Raw genomic sequence first — 17,291 nt, 5'->3', positions numbered from 1 at the left:
AGTGGTGCCATGAACTTGGCTGATGCTGTTTTCCCTAGGGAATACTCTCCTTTAATTGAATTCACCCTGTCCAACATCTATGTCTCCGGCTTGCTGCAGTGCTCCAGTGAAGCTTAGTGCAAGCTGCAAGAACAGCACCTCATTTGCTGCTTGGGAACTCGACAGCCTTCTGGACTCAATATTGAGTTCAACAACTTTAGCAACTGAACTCTATGTCCTTACCCTAACCCAGGCTTTGTTATCACAGTCTACTATTACACACAACCCATTTTTAGCCACTAACAGTCCTAATTAATAGCTTTTCACTCTCCTTGCTGGACAATTATCTACTCAAAACGTGAACTCTGATTTCTCAGCACAGATGCTGCCAGACCTGTTGAGTTTCTCCAGCAATTTCTGTTTTTGTTTCTGATTTACAGCAGTTCTTTCAGGTTTTTCTTAACAATTAAGGATGGATAATACATTCTGGTCCAGGTAGCAATGCCCAAATCCCATGAAAGAATAAAAAGAAATCAGTTTGAGAGTTTTTCTGCCATGCAAAACTGACAGCTGTTACTTAACTTTTCACATACTATTCAGTTTCAATAGCAAACCACATATGTAAAGGAATTTAATTTTAAAATGCATTTACTAGTTTCCTTTTTGCAATAACTTAAAAGAAATTTTAATAAGAACAGCAAACTTTACTACTTTGTTAATTGTATATTAACAACTACAGAAATTACTGCACTTCAAACAAATTATTTAAAGAATGTGAGACTTTCTGAGCAAGGACATACATTATACATAGAACTAGGTTTTAAGAAGCTGAATATGCAGCTATTAAGAATTTTTTGTTATCTGATATGATGATCAGTCACTCTTCCTCTGGTGCCTAAAACTCCTGTCAAATCTGGGCAAGAAATACTGATACAGAAACAGAAATTGCTGGAAAATCTCAGCAGGTCTGGCAGCATCACCAGACCCGAAACATTAACTCTGATTTCCCTCCACAGATGCTGCCAGACCTGCTGAGATCTTCCAGCAATTTCAGTTTATGTTTCTGATTGCCAGCATCTGAGTTCTTCAATTTTTTTAAAACAAGAAATACTGATCTCTATTTTTTAAAATAATGAAACAAGAAACAAATATTACATTCTAAGTTGACTTGGATTCTTTGACTTCTTGGCACCATTCATTCCAGTCTGTTGTAAAGAAGCATCATCATTAGTAAAGCTCCCTTTTATAGTGTACGAGGACCATCAAGATCTGTTCTAGACTCTCAAGTACTAGATACAATGTCAAGAAAAGTCATAATGATATAATATCTACAAGGCACATGTATATAAATAAAATCAATTATAAAAAATATTTAAATATTAAATTGTTTAAATTAATTTCTACTGGGAACATTGCATAGTCTAGAGCTGCAGTCATCGCCTGACTAATTAAAGTGTAAACAGACTATTATATTTTGAAATTTGAGAAGATCCACTTGATTCCAAGACAGAAAATAATCCATGAACAATCAATCAGAAATAATACCATCCTAAATGAAATGAAATATGATTTGGTTTTACAATCTTTACAGTTTTCAGACAGTTTTGAAGCTGCGGTTTCATTTGGGCTAGCAGCAGCTCCCAGCTCAAGATGGTCAGTAGGGGTTGATAGCACAGAGTGTTGATGGTCTATCTATGGCCACCATATTTAGTTGTCCAATCAGTTCTTCCATGTACTGACTCAATGGTTGGTGGATGAGTTAAAACTCCTGGGGATTTTTTCGTAGGATTGTAGTTGGGACCTGGGAGCTGAGACCTGGTTATTTTGGTTTTCCATGCATCGTAGTCTTGGAAAAAAAAAGATTATTCCATGAGTACATGATTTTGATGACACAAAGATAGATAATCATTGTCTACTTTCACATTCATCTGGCAAATTATGGAATAGAGAAACACAGCCCTCAAACTGTACTGTCAATTCAGTTAGATTATGGCTTGATTTTTTGACCTGTGATTCCTTTGAAATTCATAATTAACAGAGCATCAGCAGCCTTCTGAGAAACATAATTCTACATTTTCACTGTTATTTACATTTTGGTAAAGAAATGATCACTGAATGGTCAAATTCTAATTTTAAAGTTATGGTCTTTTTTGTTCTGGAATCTTCCCAGTCAAGGAGACAGTTGCTTTCAAATCTGCCTTATTAAATCTTTTACACATTAAATTACCTTTAATCTTGCATATTGAGAAAACCTAGTCTATGAAACCCACCCTCATAATTTACTCCTTTTAGTCTTGTCAACTCTGGTGAATTTGTATATTGGTTGGTATGTTTTTAAATCTAGATGTAAAACTTCAGCTGCATTTTATCCAGCGGTCTGTTATAGATAAAGTATAAATTTCAGACCAGTTGAGATTCCTTTGATCTTTTACATCATTTTTGTACCTATCCACCTCTTTTTTTTTAAATTGATTGCTGTACCAGAACCCTTAAGTCTCTCCCTCATTCTTACCATCTAGAAAATACTTTAATCTATCTTCTTTCGGTTCAACGTGGATAGGTTTACACTCTGTCACATTGCATTTCATCCACTACAGTTTTTCTCATGTCTTTACTATTTCCTATCTCAACAATTCAGATTTCCAAGACCTCATCAAAAGAAGAGGATATCTCTCTGTGCCTGTAAAAACAGTATCACCAGTGAATCAAATAGCAAAGTCAGACTTACAAAGAACAACTGGAGAAATCATGTACCAATGGTGGACTGAGAAAGCTAAGGAGCTGCAACTCCTTGCTGACAGACATGACACCAGAGTTTCTTCAGTGCCACCTAGGACCCAAAGCACTTGACCTCAAACTGGTATGGAGCAAGACAAGGAAAACATCAGCCTCTGAAGGAGAGATACTTTAAAGAACTTCAAAAATGTAACGCAACTGTTGATGAGGTGTTTGCAGAAATACCCTAACTCTCCATCAAAGATGATCTTGGACTCCTAATTAATGTGTGGCAAAAGTTGAAGCTGCCAATAGACAAATGGAGAATGAAAAAGCCACAGCAGTGGATGGAGATTTTCAAACTTGAAGAAGCTGAGCTTACCGATCATCTCCACAAACTATTTCTGAAAATCTGGGACAAAGAAGCAATCCCTGCTGATTTCAGGGATGCTGCAACACCGACATCTTCAAGAAAGGAGAAAAAGGAACCACTGAGGAATTCCCTACTCTCCCAGAAGATCACTACCCAATTCTTTGCTAGGCACCTTCTCCCAGCCATAGAATCTCTACAGTGCAGACAGAAGCCATATGGGCCATTGAGTGTGCACCAACCTCTGAACAGCAACTCACCTAGACCTCATTTATGGAACCTCAGCTTGAAGATAACAACTTCATCTCCACTCAGAAGACAATCTTCCAGTCTCACTTAATGCCTTCTCAGAAGAATATTGATGAATTGGTCTCAGCTTTAAGCTCAAGAGACTCAAAATGTTTTGCCAAACTGTCCTGGTCAGGTGTCAGTCCATCCTTCCATTTAGATCAACAGAGAAATCCCCCCCAAATGTGGAATACATCCTAGCTAGGAAGTAACCTCTGATCTAAGGTGGACGTCAGGAAGGAGAATCAACATTGCATCCAATCTGCAAGCACTGCCATTGAATGCCTAAGGATGACATTCTTCAATGACCGTGACCTTCCTGCTGACCCCAAATTCCTTGTAAATAAGGCAGTCATCCTTCTGACTCTTCTCTATGGCTCCACAACTTGGCCAACACCCCAGGGGTGTTTAGGAGTATCATCAATACTCCTAAAACAGATTCCCTGCACCAACTGAGAGGAAGGGCATATTAACCTCAACTGAACAAGCCAATAGCAGTTCTGAGGCCAATGACCATCTGACATCAACTCTGCTGGGCTGACCACATGTTTAGGATGCCTGAGTTATGGTTGCCAAAGCAGTCAGTTCAAGGAAGGCATTTGAATTAAAAAGAAGAGTCATAACACCCCCTTCTAAGAAAAAAAATAACTATCATAATGAAAAGATGGCTTCATTTTCATACAGATAACTTAGATTAAAGTTCACCTTAACTTATTCCCATATATCTGTATAGATATATAATATTAAATAAATACAAATCTCATCTAAACTTTATCAGATAAATCTGCGATAACGCATTTGCGATTACATTCTTACGACCCGCAACATGCACAATTTTTAAATTAAACAAGTCTGTAACATAAGACTCCAATGAAATAGACTTGTATTCTTGTCTTTAAAGCGTTCTAAGAAAAATAAGAGAATTGTGATCCGTGTGTACACAACTGTATCCGACACATTGTTTGTGACATAAACATAATAGTTTTCTGTGAAAATGTTTCCGACACGGAGTCAACCCCCCTGTTTAATTTAAACCAGCAACCTAGAAAAGATTTATCCTGTGCAGTAACCTGTGAAAATCAGAGAGGCCAAGAACTATTGAAAGTAAAAATTAACAACTTTATTTCTTAAAGTATAACAGAGAATAGAACATAGAACATAGAACATAGAACAATACAGCACAGAACAGGCCCTTCGGCCCACGATGTTGTGCCGAACTTCTATCCTAGATTAAGCACCCATCCATGTACCTATCCAAATGCCGCTTAAAGGTCGCCAATGAATCTGACTCTACCACTCCCACGGGCAGCGCATTCCATGCCCCCACCACTCTCTGGGTGAAGAACCCACCCCTGACATCTCCCCTATACCTTCCACCCTTCACCTTAAATTTATGTCCCCTTGTAACACTCTGTTGTACCCGGGGAAAAAGTTTCTGACTGTCTACTCTATCTATTCCTCTGATCATCTTATAAACCTCTATCAAGTCACCCCTCATCCTTCGCCGTTCCAACGAGAAAAGGCCGAGAACTCTCAACCTATCCTCGTATGACCTACTCTCCATTCCAGGCAACATCCTGGTAAATCTTCTCTGCACCCTCTCCAAAGCTTCCACATCTTTCCTAAAGTGAGGCGACCAGAACTGCACACAGTACTCCAAATGTGGCCTAACCAAAGTCCTGTACAGCTGCAACATCACCTCACGACCCTTGAATTCAATCCCTCTGCTAATGAACGATAATACTCCATAGGCCTTCTTACAAACTCTATCCACCTGAGTGGCAACCTTCAAAGATCTATGTACATAGACCCCAAGATCCCTCTGTTCCTCCACCTGACCAAGAACCCTACCATTAACCCTGTATTCCGCATTCTTATTTGTTCTTCCAAAATGGACAACTTCACACTTGGCAGGGTTGAACTCCATCTGCCACTCCTCAGCCCAGCTCTGCATCATATCTAAGTCCCTCTGCAGCCGACAACAGCCCTCCTCACTGTCCACAACTCCACCTATCTTTGTATCATCTGCAAATTTACTGACCCACCCTTCGACTCCCTCATCTAAGTCATTAATAAAAATTACAAACAGCAGAGGGCCCAGAACTGATCCCTGCGGAACTCCACTTGTAACTGGACTCCATGCTGAATATTTACCATCTACCACCACTCTCTGACTTCGACCGGTTAGCCAGTTTTCTATCCAATTGGCCAAATTTCCCTCTATCCCATGCCTCCTGACTTTCCGCATAAGCCTACCATGGGGAACCTTATCAAATGCCTTACAGTGTGGAAACAGGCCCTTCGGCCCAACAAGTCCACACCGCCCCGCCGAAGCGCAACCCACCCATACCCCTAACCTAACACTACGGGCAATTTAGCATGGCCAATTCACCTGACCTGCACATCTTTGGACTGTGGGAGGAAACCGGAGCACCCGGAGGAAACCCACGCAGACACGGGGAGAATAATTAACAAACAACTATTTACAACTTCTTCCTCTAACGTTCTTTTATCAAAATTGTTCATAATTTTAAACACCTCAATAAGGTCACCTCTTAATCGTCTCTTACTCCCAGAAGAATGAGTCAAATCTTTTCATGCATCTAAAATCCTTCATTTCTGATATCATTCTAGTAAATCTCCTTTGAAATCTCTATAGGGTTTTAACAACCTTCCTTAAATAAGGTGTTCAGAACTGAACACAATTCTCCAAATGTGGTCTGACCAATGATTTGTAGAGTGGAGCATCACTTCAATGCTCTTACTCTCTTTGCTTCTATTTATAAACCCAAGGATCCTATAAGCTTTCTTAAGAGCAAGGGCATCCAACAGAGGGTGCAGGTAAGAAGTGAATGAGGATAATTCTGGGAGAAGTTGGCCCCGTCACCACAACTACGGAAGGGATCACCTTCTTAGAAAATGCTTCAACTTGCCTCACTGACTGCAGAGAATTATGCAAATTAACCCAAGGTATGAGCAAATTAGTGCAGATGCTGGAATCTAAATTGAAATAAAAAAAAATGCTGGCAATCACAGCAGGTCAGGCAACATCTGTGGAGAGAGAAGCTAATCTTTCGAGTCTAGTTGACTCTTCATCTGAGCTGATGTGAAGTGTGGAGGGAGCAGCATTCATGCAATAATGGGGGTGTGGAGTGCTGGGGGAGGAAGGGTGCTGATAGTGCAGATAGAGTGATTGGAATGTGAGAATGGCAGACATGGTGTGTCTAACTGCCAGACTGGAAGAATAGCTGGTCCCACTGGAGTGAGGGAAGGAGAGAAAGGATATGGTGACAGAGAATGCAACAGACAAAGTTTAAAAAAAAGAAATGGGTGAGAGTTCACAATCTGAAGGTGCCGAACTCAATACTAAGGCCAGAAGGTTGTAAACTGCCTAGTTTGAAGATGAGATGTTGTTCCTCCAGTTTGCGTTGTGATTCGCTGAAGCGTTGTAGCATGCCAATGTCAGACAAATGAGCATGCGAGCAGGATGCTGTTATAAAACAACCAGCTAAGGGAAGGTCGGGGTCATGCTTGCACACGGACCGGAGGTATCTTGCAAAGTCTGCACCTACAGTCTCCTAGGACCAGATCCAGCACAGTGCCCTCCTGGTCAGACTGGAAACGTACTCTTCAGGAAGTTCTGCAGGAATTTCTCCCCTTCCTATCTTTTCCCCAGTCTACCCTAGGGCAATTGAAATCACCAACTATCACAACCCTTCGTCTTACAGATTTCCATAATCTGTCTACAAATGCGCTCTTCTAATTCTTCCCCATTATTTGGAGATCTATAACAAATACCCAACAAGGTCACTGCTCCCTTCTTGTTTCTTACCTTGAATCATATAGATTCAAATTAAGGTAATGTATCCTCGCCAAGGGCAGTGACACTACCTTTGACCTAATATCCTGGAATATTAAGTATACAGTCTTGTTCTGGCTGGAGCCATGTTATGTTCCTCAGAGCAATTTCTACTTCCAGTTCCCTAAATTTTGTTCACTACACTTCAACCATTTACATACATCCATTTAACCCTGCTCTTATCTCTTCCTTGTCTACTGGAAAGTGATCTTTTCTTTCTTCACTCTCAACACTCCAGCTTTCCCTCACTTCTTTTTCTCATTCATCATGTTCTCTCTTTTGCCCTCTTTGGTTCTTCCAAAACTAGGTTCATTTGTCAACCCACCTCCCTGCTTTACAAGTTTACATTCACTCCTAATACACTATTTTGACTCTCTCAGCTAGGAGATAAGTTCCTTTTCTACGCAGGTAAAGTCCATTTCTTCTGAACAGCTTTCTTCTTTCCCAAAAATTATCCCAATGTCCCAAAAATCTAAATCCCTCCCTTTGATACCATCACCCTTCCCCCCAAGCCACAAATTTACTTTCCTGATCTGCCTTTGCCTAAATGGTGAAGCTCATGGCACAGGTAATATTTCTGAGATTACTGCCCTGGAGGTCCTGCATTTCAACGTACTCCCTAGCTCCTGTCACTGATTCTGCAAAACTTCAAGCCATCCTTTCTTATATTGTTGGTTCCCACGTGAACCACTAACACTGATTGCTCACCCTCCTTTTCCAGAAGTTTATCCAGTTGCTCCATTATATCCTGAACTCTTGCACCTAGGAGGCAACAGACTACATGGGTTTAATGATCTCAGGTGCAAACAATACTATCTATTCCTCAAACTACTGAATTACCCCTTACTAATCTGCCTACCAGCCTCTCTCTCTTTTCCCAGAATAGCCTCAGGCACCACGCTACTGCGGCTTTTCCTCAAGCCATTGACGAGCGACTCAGTCTTGTTGCTCACTAAATAGGCATCTAAATTTTCATACCTGTTAGACAGCTCCAAGGAGTCTTGGGTTTCCTGGACCTTTCCTTTTGGTGAATGGTCACCCACTCACTTGCCATCTCAGCACTACTTCTTGCTTGCCTACCATGTTGTGCATTGACCACTCTCTCATCCAACTGACCTAAAAACTATTCTCCATGTATGGTACGTAATGAGGAGAGTTACTGCTCCAAATCAGCTATAAGTTGTTCTAGGATTGCTACCCTCTGGCACTTCATTGAGGTGTGACTGTCCCGATGTCTAATACATCCAAAACCTTCAACATTTTACATGCCTCACACAGAGCTGCTACCATCTTTACTGACTGACATGATGCTGATGTTCTGCTGTTCCTAAGCTGAAAACAATTTTCTAACAGTCTCTCTCTCTCTCAATCTCTTTGGTTCAAAGAGGAGGGAGGGAGGGAAACACTACAATCATATAATGTTTGGGGCTTCACTGTTCTTTGACACCTGGCCTTTCATGATCCTCTCCTTAGACACGAGTGAGCCAACCTCTCCTTGAAACCTCCACCATAGTTTCTCACTGGTGTCCTCTGCGGAATCCAAAGGAGGTTTCGAAAGAGAGCTGAATATATTTTTTTTTAGATTCTCTACAGTGTGGAAACAGGCCCTTTGGCCCAACAAGTCCACACCGACCCACCCAAGACCCATTCCCCTACTAATGCACCTATCACTATGGGCAATTTAGCATGGCCAATTCACCTGACCTGCATATCTTTAGATTGTGGGAGGAAAGTGGAGCACCCGGAGGAAACCCAGGCAGACACGGGGAGAATGTGCAAACTCCACGCAGACAGTCGCTCAAGGGATTAGCTATTTAAGGACTGAAATGAGGAAAACATTCTTAATCCAAATTGTTGAGAATCTTTGAAAGTCTTTTCCTCTCAAGACATGCAGATACTTGGTTGTTAAATGTATTCAACTCAGAGAACTACAGCTCTTTTGGATATTTAAGGAATCAAGGGATTTGGGGATGGTGAAAAGTTGAGATAGAAGATTATCCAAGATCTTTTTAAAGGAGAGGGCAGTTCAAGGGGCCAAATGGCTTACTCTTGTAATTTTTATTTTCTAATCAAAAATAATTAATATCACAATGTAACTTTTGGGTATCACAAATAACAGTACCAACAAATTGAATTTATATAACACCTCTAACATATAGAAATTCAAGAGCATTTTGCACTGGTGTAATCAAAAGGTACAGTGTGGAATCAGGCCATTTGGCCCAACAGGTCCACACTGACTCTCTGAAGAATAATCCACTCAGACCCATGCCCATACCCTACATTTACCCCTGACTAGGGCACCTAGCTTACATATCCCTGAATACTATGGGCAATTTAGCATGGCCAATTCACCTAACCTGCACATCTTTGGACTGTGGGGGAAACCGGAGCAGCCAGAGGAAACCCACGCAGACACTGGGAGAATGTCTGTGTGGAGTTTACACAGTCGCCCGAGGCAAGAATTGAACCTTGGTCCCTGGCGCTGTGAGGTTGCAGTGCTAATCACTGAGCCAGCATGCCACCCTTAGATATCGAGTCAAATATGCAAACAAGAGGAAACAACGTTTGGCAAAAGACCTGAATTTTTTAAAAAGGTTATTAAGAAGGAATGCAAGACGGGGAAAAAGGAAAGTTTAGGCAGGAAATTATAGACCATGGAGTCTGGGGACACAGATTTGGGCAACTGGCATCAGCTTTAGTAAACAGGCTGTTGAGAAGATACGGGTTTACCAGGCATTGGTGACATGTGGAAAAAGCAACATAAATACTTTTAAACAGGGCAACAGGAAATTTACATAATTTGAAAATAAATCATTTCTAACTGATTCAGAATGTTGGTCCTGTGTATTGTAAAGATTAGATTAGATTACTTACAGTGTGGTAACAGGCCCTTCGGCCCAACAAGTCCACACCGCCCCGCCGAAGCGTAACCCACCCATACCCCTACATCTACATTTACCCCTTACCTAACACTATGGGCAATTTAGCATGGCCAATTCACCTGGCCTGCACATCTTTGGACTGTGGGAGGAAACCGGAGCACCCGGAGGAAACCCACGCAGACACGGGGAGAACGTGCAAACTCCACACAGTCAGTCGCCTGAGGCGGGAATTGAACCCGGGTCTCAGGCGCTGTGAGGCAGCAGTGCTAACCACTGTGCCACCGTGCCGCCCACGGTGTGTCAAAGTATGATTGAAATTGCATTTCATCTTTAAGAGTCATAGACATGGGGGTCAAATGCATCTGCTGGTCAACAATTCATTCACATATCGATGATGAATGAAGGAGGAAGGTATTGCAAAAAAAAAAATCGTGTTGACTTGATGTCATTATTGGACACTGTTTTCCCTCAGGCACATGCTCTCCAACCTCCAATGATTCTTTGATTTTACCTGTAGGTCTTGAGCACAGTTTTCCCACTCTCTGACACTTGTTGACCTCATGTAGTAATTTGTTGAGTCTTTGGCATGGTTTTATTTTGGTTAGCTCTCCCATTATTGACACTCAATCTCATTGCACTTCAGAGATTTGAAAAAAAAAGGCCATTGCTTGTGTAGGTAGTGTTTAAGAAATTCTTGGACCTCGAGGGAAAGGAACTTCCATATCTTCCTCACTGTTAATCAAGCATTTATAAAATCTTGTCAAAAAGTTTGTACTTGATTAATAAATACTGGCTGTTCGTATTCTGTTTGGTCTGATGACCCCATTGTTATAAATTAGAAGTTCAGAAATGAGATTTTCTAAGGAAAGGGATTTTCTATTTTTTAAACCAGAAAAATTTACAACATGGCATACAATACTCACGCATATTGATGTGGTCAGATTCAAGTGTTGCTATTGCACAGTTGCCACCTGCATTAAAACCTACGCAACCATGATGGTTTAAAGTCCTTCCTGTACTTTCTCTGCTTGCTCTCAATTAATTATCCTACTCTAATGTCTCTATCTTTTCCTATATTCACTTACTTTATAATAAATTCTTCAGGATTAAATTTAGAGCATCCATATTTGACCACAAATGGCGAGATTCAAACAACCAGATATTGAGCATTGGATCTCATAATAAAGCTGCATGAGAAGGTGAACAAATTATATGCTCCACGTTTGGGTCACATAAACAGTTGCACTTGGGCTGTAGGAGTCCAAAGTGATTTGGGGCCTTAGAGTCAGGGGCCAGGGGATGTGGAGCTTGTGATAGAGAAGGGAATTCAGAGGGTAAGGAGGTCAAGAGATTGAATTTGTTTTCAGGGACGCAGAGCAAAAGGAAGGGCAAATGGGGTTCCTGGGAATCAGAACTAGAATTGGGGTGGGCATTAGCGGTCACCACCAGGGCTGGAGGTTTAGGATTCCAAGACTAAGGGGTTTGGCAATTGTTTTTCTCCCATGTTGGCAGTGCTTAAAGTTTTTTTTCCCCATGGAACAAAATGTTGCATTACTGCAATATCATCTTAGTTTAAAGGGTAGTTACACTCATCACATTGCTGGAATTAAGTCGTTTTTATCTATATTTGGAGTGTTAATGAGGTCTGGAACCACATAGTCCTGACAGCATCAATAAGCAGGTTATTATTAGCAAGTGCCACTTGATAACATCGTCAATGAACTTTTCCATTACTTTGCAATTGACTAAGTATAGTCTGGTAGAATGGCATTTGGCCAAATTGGATTTGTCCTTCTGTTTATTGACAGGACATACCTGTATAATTGTTCACACTGTTGGGTAAGTGCAAGTGTTGTAGCTGTGTTAGAACAGGTTGGCTGGGGAGGGGGCAGTTGGCTTTCAAATACACGTTTTCAGTACTAAAACTACAATCTTATCAGGACTTCATAGCTTATGCCTACAGCTGTTTCTTGATGTCATGTAGAATGAATTTTGAATTGACCACAGTGATTTCATGAGCATCATACGCTTAACATTTTTGACTAAAAGATTTGGAGATGCCGGTGTTGGACTGGGGTGAACAAAGTTAAAAATCACACAACACCAGGTTAATAGTCCAACAGGTTTAATTGGAAGCAAATTAGCTTTCGGAGGGCTGCTCCTTCATCAGGTGGTTGTGGAGGAGACAATTGTAAGGCACAGAATTTATAGCAAAAATTTACAGTGTGATGCAACTGAAATTATACATTGAAAAATACCTTGAATGTCTGTATTTTTCAATGTATAATTTCAGTTACATGACTGCAAACTTTTGCTATAAATTCTGTGCCTTACAATTGTCTCCTCCACAACCACCTGATGAAGGAGCAGCCCTCCGAAAGCTAATTTGCTTCCAATTAAACCTGTTGGACTATTAACCTGGTGTTGTGTGATTTTTAACTCTGACTGAAAGAGGTTACAAGTGCTTCAGTTTTGTTTCATGCACTGATCTATAAGGCTCTTTTATCATTAAGGATATGGATATCTGTGAAATCTCCTCCACCGGTTACTTGATTAACTGTCCTCAACTATTCATAATGGGAAATGGCAGGACTTTAGAGTATTGATCTGATGCTTTGGTTGTGGGATTGCTTAGTTCTGTCTATCAAATGCTGTTTCTATTATTTCAGAGGGGTTGAAGCTGCACCAGTTTGGCACCTCATTTGTCGGCATGCTTGGTATTGTTCCTGACATAGTTCAATGAGAAATGCCAGAGACTAAGACTGATCCCCTAGATTGATGATTATGGTAGAGTGAGGGATATACCATTGGCCTGAAATTACTTTTTTCCCTTCACTGTTGCTGGTGTCCTGGAACTTCCTTCTTAAGATCGAAAAATAGGAGCAGGAATCCATTTGACCCTTCAACACTGCTTCATCATTCAATATGATCATGGCTGATTATCTAACTTTTGTTCCCGCTTTCTCCTCATAATCTATGATCCCTTTAGCCCTAAAAACTATATCTAACTCATTGTTGAAAACATTCAAAGTTTTGGCCTTATTTACTTTTTGTGGGAGAGAATGCCACAGGCTCAATACTCGAGAGGTGAAGAAATTTCTCTTAGTCTTAGTCCCATATCTTTAGACTGTAAAACTTGGTTCTGCACTCCCTAGTCATTGCAAATATCCTCCCCTGCATTTATCCTATTCGAATTTTAATAGTTTCTATGAGATTCCCTCATTCTTCTCAACTCCAGACCCAGTCTCTCTTCATACAATCAGTTCTACCATCCCAGTAAGCAGTCTGGGAAATTTTCATTGCACTCTCTCCATAGCCAGAACATCTTTCCTCAGACAAGGAGACCAAAACTGGACACAATACTCCAGGTCTGGACTCACCAAGGCCCTGTGGAATTGCAGGAAGATATCACTGTGGATGTACTCGAATCCTTTCACTGCCAAGGTCAACATACCACTTGCTTTCTTCACTGCCTACTGCTTTCACACGTTTACATTCAGTAACTGACATACAAGGACTCCTAGTTCTTGTTGAACATCTTTTCAAATCTTTTGCCATTCTTATAATGATGTATCTTCCTGTTCTTGTTACCAAAGTGGATAAACTCAGTTATTTACATCATACTTTGCCTGCCATGCATTTGCCCACTCACTCAACTTGTCCAACTCACACATAAGCATCTTGGCACCCACCTCACAGTTCACCTCCCACCCAGCGTTGTGCTGCCTACATAAACTTAGAGATATCACATATATTAATGATTTAGTTGAGGAAAATAGATATTAGTGAATAGCTGGGATCCAAATACAATTGCCTGCAGTATCCACTAGTCACTGCCTGCCACTCAGAAGAAGAATTGTTTAGAGTCACAGAGACGAACAGATCCTCTGGTCCAACTCGTCCATGCCGACCAGAGATCCTAACTTAATCCAGCACTTGGCTAAGCCCTTCCTATTTATATACCTATCCAGATGCCTTTTAAATGCTGTAATTGTTGTAGCCTCCACCACATCCTCTGGCAGCTCATTCCACACACACCACCCTCTGCGTGAAAAGGTTGTCCCTTTGGTCCCTTTTAAATCTTTCCCCTCTCACCCTAAACCTGTGCCCTCTAGTTCTGGACTTCCCCAACCCAGGGAAAAGACCTAGTCTGTTTACCTTACCATGATTTTATAAACTTTAATAAGGACACCTCTCAGCCTCAAATGCTCCAGGGAAAACAGCCTCTCCCTATAGCTCAAACCCTTCAATGCTAGCAACATCCTTGTAATTCTTTTCTGAACACTTCCAAGTTTCATAACATCCTTCCTACAGGAGGGAGACCAGAACTGCACACAATATGAACTATGAAGCTGCAAGGTCTCTTTGTTCAGCAACAGTCCTCAGGACCTTACCATTCAGTGTAGAAGTCCTGCTCTGATTTGCCCTTCCAAAATGCAGCCCCTCACATTTATCTAAATTAAACTCCATCTGCCACTCCTCGTCCCATTGACCATCTAATCAAGATCCCGTTGTATTCTGCGGTAACCTTCTTTGCTGGAGGACCTTTGTCTCAACAGAAACTGCATGGTAGTCACTTCAACATTACCATGATGCATTTGCAATAGGTAGATTAATGAGGATGCATTCAAAGAAGGGTTTTCCCTATTATTTGATCTCTTTCTATCTTCCATGGTCTAGCAGAAATAATCTTTCACTACTTATTGTCTTGAAACCTTCTGTAATATTGAAAACATGCAATATTTCTTTCCACATTTTCTTTGTTATCAATGTAAAAATACTTAGGGCTAGATTTTCATGCAGAGGTCATGTCTGGAAATGTTCTGATCTGTACAAGCCCAACATACCTGATATTAAACTAGCAGTGAAACTCATATCCCATATATATCATTTGTGAGGGAGAGAAAATGTATTTTTGGCTTAATGACAACATTCTATTAGTGGAAAAAACCACTTGTGGATTTATTGTGAAATGTTTAAGTTGAGAAATCTGTCAATAGGTTTTCCACTAAGATGTATAGAAATCCTATGTTCACAGGTCAATATATGTGCTGAGATTCCTAAAGCTCCAACACTAAGTATAATCTTATTGGCAATCACGTGAATAAGTTCTTAAGTTATCTGTTCACTGAGAATAAGACTATCCTGAGAGATAATTGTTATCCTGATCAAAGCATAATTATGCAAAAATTGTCTCAAACATTTGGACAATAGATGGAGCCCACTAACATTTCACAATAAATCCACAAGTGGCTTTCTCCATTAATAGAACGTCTCAACTTAAAACATCAGCAACAGCAACAATGACATCCCGGCCCAACGTGGGAAGAGTGAGCGGCCAGGGAACATCCCCAGTACCTGTGGTGTTGAGAACAGGTAGCCAAGGTCTCCCAGACAGCGAGCTAAGTGGAAGACTTGAACTTTTAATTTTATTTTTCTAGTTTATAGTTTAAGAAGGGCTTTAAATGTTAGCTATTACTTTATTTCTTCATTTTTCCACCCATTCCATGAAGGTAATGCTTAACTTTTCTAACTTTGATTCTTTCACTACTTTGTACAAATGGTTTTTGTACCTAGATACCTTTTTGTGCCTACAGCAGATGGCACTCTATCTGGCGACATTATACACTTTCACTGTACTCCTGTACTTGAGTACATGAGACAACAAAATCGAAACCTAAATCAAGGAAAGGAAGCTCATTTGATTGCTTCAATTCAATGGTAAAAAGTGGGAGCAAGATGGAGTTCATTAGGTTGCGTAAAGAAAATCTTTGCAGCTGCAGATTGAGACATCTGCAATAATTCATCGATTTATTAGAATTGCACAAGAAATAGGAGATTTATGGCCATTCCACCAAAGACATGATTCTCATGATACCCAATGAAGTTGTTAGTTATCTATTTGGGCATACAACGTGTCATTGAAACTGAACTCAACTGTGCAAATTACTGTACTAGGTTAATAAATTCAAAGGATGCAGATTCAGATACTGGTGTCACATCTAGATAGTTAAGATATGTTGACATAACACAAGCATCAACTACTTCCTTGAGTAAATAAATTGGTAAATAATCTAGGAATGTCTCAAGAAAACATAGACTTGCAGTTGCTCTCAATATGCAAACCTTTAACAATCATCATGAGAGAGAAGGAATTCTTCCCCATTTGGAAACTTATTTAAATAGATTGTAACAGCTCATTTCCAGTAGGAAACCCTGGATGAATCAGGACAGACAGAACCTGGTAAAAAAAACAGGTGTGAGGCCTTAGATCAGGCGACCCACTCAAACATAAGGATTTCAAGTATGACCTTAAGACAGCCAAGGACCAATAACGATCTAAACTAGAGACCCAAACAGACACCCGGCAACTATGGCAAGGACTGAATGACATTACAGGTTCTAAAAAGAGACAGTGCGAAATAGCAGATGATGACACATCCCTCGAAGATCGTCTCAACACCTTCTATGCTCGCTTTGAGCAGAATTTTGGCGGAGAGGTAACACCAATTTAAATTAATCCTGACGAACTTACCCGAACAGTCACTGCATTAGAGATCAAATTAGTTTTCCATTGTGTGAATCCAAGGAAAGCGATGGGACCAGATGGTGTACCAGGCTGTGCACTCAGGGCATGCGCAGACCAACTGGCAGTGGTCTTTTGGGACATCTTCAACTTCTCCCTGCAGCAGGCCACTGTCCCTGCCTGTTCCAAGAGGACCAACATCATCCCCGTGCCTAAGAAGGCTCATGCAGCATGTCTCCATGACTACTGTCCAGTGACTTAACTTCAGTGGTCATGAAGAGTTTGAAAGGCATTAATCAACTCCAGCCTCCCCTCTACCCTTGACCTACTCCAATTTGCCTATCAGATTAATAGATCCACGTCAGATTCCATATCACTTGCCCTTTACTCCTCCCTAAAACATCTTGACACTAAAAACAGCTTGGTAAGAATCCTACTCATTGACTACAGTTCAGCCTTCAACACTATTATCCCCTCGAGACTGATTACTAAACTTAGTGATCTCAGATTAAGCCCCACTCTCTGCACTGGACCCTCAGTTTCCTGACCACAATCAGTGAAGATTGGGGACAATGTTTCATCCTCGCTAACACTCAACATTGGAGCCCCCCAGGGGTGCGTAGTCAGACCCTGTACTCATTGTACACCCATGACTGCATCAACAAATAC

At 40.8% G+C, this 17,291-nt stretch overlaps 1 protein-coding gene across 1 annotated transcript in view; it reads right to left on the bottom strand.

Moving 5' to 3' along the window:
- Window positions 1-762: 762 nt before the first annotated feature.
- Window positions 763-17,291, bottom strand: part of mak (male germ cell-associated kinase) — a 233,517-nt gene continuing 216,988 nt past the window's right edge. Inside the window, exon 16 of the mRNA XM_072560769.1 lies at window positions 763-1,825. Within this exon, the coding sequence (XP_072416870.1) occupies window positions 1,668-1,825 (158 nt within the window). The 3' untranslated portion in view covers window positions 763-1,667. The remainder of the gene's footprint in view (window positions 1,826-17,291) is intronic.

This window comes from Chiloscyllium punctatum, chromosome 41 (genome assembly GCF_047496795.1).
Source record: "Chiloscyllium punctatum isolate Juve2018m chromosome 41, sChiPun1.3, whole genome shotgun sequence".
NCBI classification, from domain to species: Eukaryota; Metazoa; Chordata; class Chondrichthyes; order Orectolobiformes; family Hemiscylliidae; genus Chiloscyllium; species Chiloscyllium punctatum.
Note: the sequence above shows the minus strand (reverse complement) of the source record. Positions and strands in the feature narration are given on the sequence as shown.